The sequence below is a fragment of the Erinaceus europaeus genome, chromosome 17, assembly GCF_950295315.1.
Source record: "Erinaceus europaeus chromosome 17, mEriEur2.1, whole genome shotgun sequence".
NCBI lineage: Eukaryota > Metazoa > Chordata > Mammalia > Eulipotyphla > Erinaceidae > Erinaceus > Erinaceus europaeus.
This window is the reverse complement of record NC_080178.1, coordinates 68,674,191-68,678,377: the sequence shown is the minus strand read 5'-3', so window position 1 is coordinate 68,678,377 and position 4,187 is coordinate 68,674,191. Positions and strand designations below refer to the sequence as shown.

At 39.9% G+C, this 4,187-nt stretch overlaps 1 protein-coding gene across 1 annotated transcript; it reads right to left on the bottom strand.

Annotated features, from left to right (window-relative positions):
* Positions 1-2,011: 2,011 nt before the first annotated feature.
* LOC103117678 (olfactory receptor 5P1-like) lies at positions 2,012-3,277 on the bottom strand. The gene has a single exon (XM_007527788.2). The coding sequence runs from the start codon at positions 3,275-3,277 to the stop codon at positions 2,345-2,347; it is 933 nt and encodes a 310-aa protein (XP_007527850.1). The 3' UTR covers positions 2,012-2,344.
* Positions 3,278-4,187: the final 910 nt, after the last annotated feature.

The window sequence follows — 4,187 nt, the reverse complement described above, 5'->3', positions numbered from 1 at the left end:
CACCCCCAGTTTAGATTCTCGAATTGCTTTCATAATGAGTTTTCTGAATTCTATCTTTGACATTTTTCCAGGTGTTTATATGTTTGACTGTATTTTTTCCATGGTTTGGTTGTATCTAAGTTTGCGCATTAAGAATGTTTCTGTTGTTCGGCTAGCAGGTGGCTATGCTGTTTATATGTCATGGGGGGGTGGGGGGGTAGTGTAGAGATTCTGCTATACATCCCAAAAGATTTAATGCCTCTGACAACAAAATAAGACCTTGCTGCCTTGTTTCACTCTATACTATGGCCTCTGAAAGCCCGTATGCACAGCATGGGCAGACTGCATAGCTTAAATATTCAGCCAGGTTCTCCCTGGATAAATTCCCTATATTTTTGAGACTGAGACTATGCTATGCTGGGAAGCTACTGAGATGGTTCTGGCTATCAATTCATGTTGTTCTTTTTGTCTTGAGAGTTATTCCCTCACCCCTTTACATGTTTACCTGTAATCACCTATGGGCCAGTGCTTTTCTTCAGAAGTCCCAGCTATAAACTGGTGTGGTTCCAGATGATGTTTCATTGCTTTCTCTATCTGATCACAGGAGTTGCTACTCCATGGCTAGATCCTCAGAAGGCCCTTTTATAGGCTTTTTATCAGTTCTATTTTTTTTCAAATAAATACAGAATGTGGAACTTTAGTAATATGTTAATTACAATAAATATTATTTATAGATGCTTTTTTAAATCCACACAAAAGATTATTACATTATGCCAAGTTTTTGTTTAACATGTGTTTAAACATTAATCGACTCAAATGAAATCATGTGATTGTAATTGACAGGCCTGATTTATTTTTTCTTTCTTTTCTTTTAGCAAACTACTGCTCAGCTCAAGCTTATGGTGGTACAGTGGTGACGGCGATTAGGCCTGGGACCTCAGAGTCTCAGGCATGAGAGCCTTCTAGTGTACACATTTTGCTATCTCCTCTACCCTCATCAAAAAAGATGAGAATTAGTCCAGTTTTTGCATCCTTATTCATTTTCTTGAGTTTTAACAATGTAGACCTATTGGGAATAGAATTTGTTCAAAGAACCTACACAAAGACTTAATAAATCTGTTGTAATATTACAGCTCAGGTACAGTATTGAAGAAACTATACCAATGGTTCATAACAGTTCACATGAAGTGCATGAATCAAGGGTGTGGCTCCCCTAAGTCAGAGGATTAAAATCAATTTCTCTCCAAACTCTTGGATCACTCCAAGATTCAGACTTCTCATCTGTAAACTGAAGCAGATTAATAACAGCATCATAATACTACTATGAAAGTGTGTAAACATCCTGATTTTAAACCCAATGTCTGGATTTAAACACAGATCCCATGAATTTCTAGCTGCGCGATTTGAGACACTAATATCTTTTTGCCTGGATGATTTGTAAAAAAAAAAATGTATAAAAGAACTATCTTATAGTATTTTGTCAGTGATAAATAAGATAACATATATTATGAACTTGAGTGAGGGCCTCCTACAGAGTTCATGCAAATTATTTGTTTATAATCAACTAAGTTAAAATAATTTACACCTACAGGTTTCAATAATATATTCATAAATATATTCATTATTACTAATTCAAGGTTTCTCCCAATTGATAAACAGGTAGAAAAAAGTGAGAGTTACAAGACGTATAATTTTAATTTTCTCAGTCAACTAAGTAGCTATTTGATAAGTTCTGTTACTGATAATATGAATTTATAGTTCCTCTGAAAAGCTAAAAATAGGAGCTTGGGGAGCTGGGCTGTAGCGCAGCAGGTTAAGCGCAGGTGGCGCAAAGCGCAAGGACCAGAGTAAGGATCCCAGTTCGAGCCCCCGGCTCCCCACCTGCAGGGGAGTCGCTTCACAGGTGGTGAAGCAGGTCTGCAGGTGTTTGTCTTTCTCTCCCCCTCTCTGTCTTCCCCTTCTCTCTCCATTTCTCTCTGTCCTCTCCAACAACGACAACAATAATAACTACAACAATAAAACAACAAGGGCAACAAAAGGGAATAAAGAAAGAAAGAAAGAATAGGAGCTCGATGATGGTGCACCCAGGTAAGTACACATAGTACTAAACGCAAGGACTAGCCCAAGGATCTGGGTTTGAGCCCCTGTATCCCCACCTGCAGCAGGGAAGCTTCATGAGTAGTGAAGCAATTCTGCAGGCCTCTCTCTCTTTTTCTCTCCCTATTTCCCCTTCCTTCTCAAATCTCTGCCTATCCAATAAAAAAATGGCTTCCAAGAAGAGTGGATTCATAGTGCCAGAACTAAGCCCCGGTGATAATCCTGGAGGCAAAAATAAAATAAAATAAAATAAAACTAAGAATAGATCCTAAAGAAACATTCCAACAATGGCCTTCCTCAGGGCCTCCTTCACATCTTTGTTCCTTAGACTATAGATGAGGGGGTTCAACATAGGGATCATCACTGTGTAGAACAGAGATACCACCCTGTTCTGGGAAGTTGAGTAAAAGGATTTGGGCAAGACATAAATGAAGGTAATTGTTCCATAGTAGAGGGTGACTGCAGTGAGGTGGGAAGAGCAGGTAGAGAAGGCTTTGTGTCGCCCTTCAGTGGAGCGCATCCTCAGGATGGTGATGAGGATGTAGATGTAGGACAGACCTATAACAAACACGGTGACCACAATGATGGAGCCAGAAGAGATGGAAGGGATGATTTCAATAAGGGAGATGTCTGAGCAAGACAGTTTCAACATAGGGGAGAAATCACAGAAAAAGTGGTCTATCACATTGGGTCCACAGAATGACAGGCTCAATAGACAACTAGTAAATGTCCAGGAATTCACACATCCAGTAAGATATGAAGCTCCCACCAAGAGGACACAGACTTTGGGGGACATGTGGGTGGAGTAGAGCAGAGGAGAGCAGATGGCCACATAGCGATCATAGGCCATCACAGCCAGAAGAAAACACTCAGTTGTCCCAGACAGAACCATAGCACAGAGCTGTGCATCACAGGCAGCAACAGGAATGGATATACCATTGGTAAAGAATCCTATCAGCATTGTAGGAGTGACTGATGAAGATAACCCAATGTCCACAAGAGCCAAATGGCTGAGGAAGAGGTACATGGGGGTGTGAAGCTGGGGACAGCTTCTTATTAAAGTGATTATGCTGATGTTGCCTACTATGGTGACAACATAAACTCCTAGAAACAGCACAAAAAAGATGACACAAAGTGTAGGGTCCTCTGTCAGGCCCATGATGATGAACTCAGTCACTCTGGTGTGGTTTCCCACCTCCATGTCCTCTGGGAATTGTTCCTGTGGAAGAAATGCGAATTCTCATTATTTTTAGTTCCATGTATTCTTCATTTTGTTTGGCTACTCCTCAGATTCTTTTACAGTTACTTTTTCCTCAAATCAGCCTGTCAGCAGGCACTCCAAAGGATTTTATTTTCTTCCTACTTTGTTAAAATTAGGATGATTCGAACTTACTCAGATTTAGTTATAGATTTAATTTAATTGTTTTAATTAATGCTAGTATGGTTATTTGCTGGAGTTTGGTGCCTCTGCTTTTCAGTAATCCTTTCTTTTCTCTGTCCTTTTTTTCTTTCGTTTTTTATGCAGAGAGAAATAGGCAGTGGAGGGGGAGACTAGAAATATAGAGAAAGAGAAACATTGGCAGTACTGCTTCACAGCCTGTGAAGTTTCCCACCAGCAGATGGGGAACAAGGGCTTAAATCCAGGTCCTTGAACATGGTAGTATGTTCTCTCTACTGAATACACCACCTCCCAGTCCCCAGTTACATTTTTTTATTTCCCTAACATGTCTCACCAACCTTGAATCCTAGGCATATATCTCTCATATTTCAGTTATCTATATGGAATCACTATTTGGAAACATACCTTGATCTGCACTTCTGCTAATCCATCTCCTTCTATTAAAATCCACTTTCTGCACCACTCTCCTACATTCTACACATGTGGACTGACACTACCATTCACCTACGTCACGATATCTGAATATAGGATATTTCTGAAAATGGGATATCATCTGAAAATAGGAGCTTTCTCAAGCTTGACAATAAAACTCATTTTAGCACAGCACATTCTACAGTTTCAAATACCTTCCATGCTCACGACCCTGCTTTCTTAGGGTTCTTGTCATTTGACACTTGCATTGATCCAACCTTCTCAATTCATGCAATGTCTT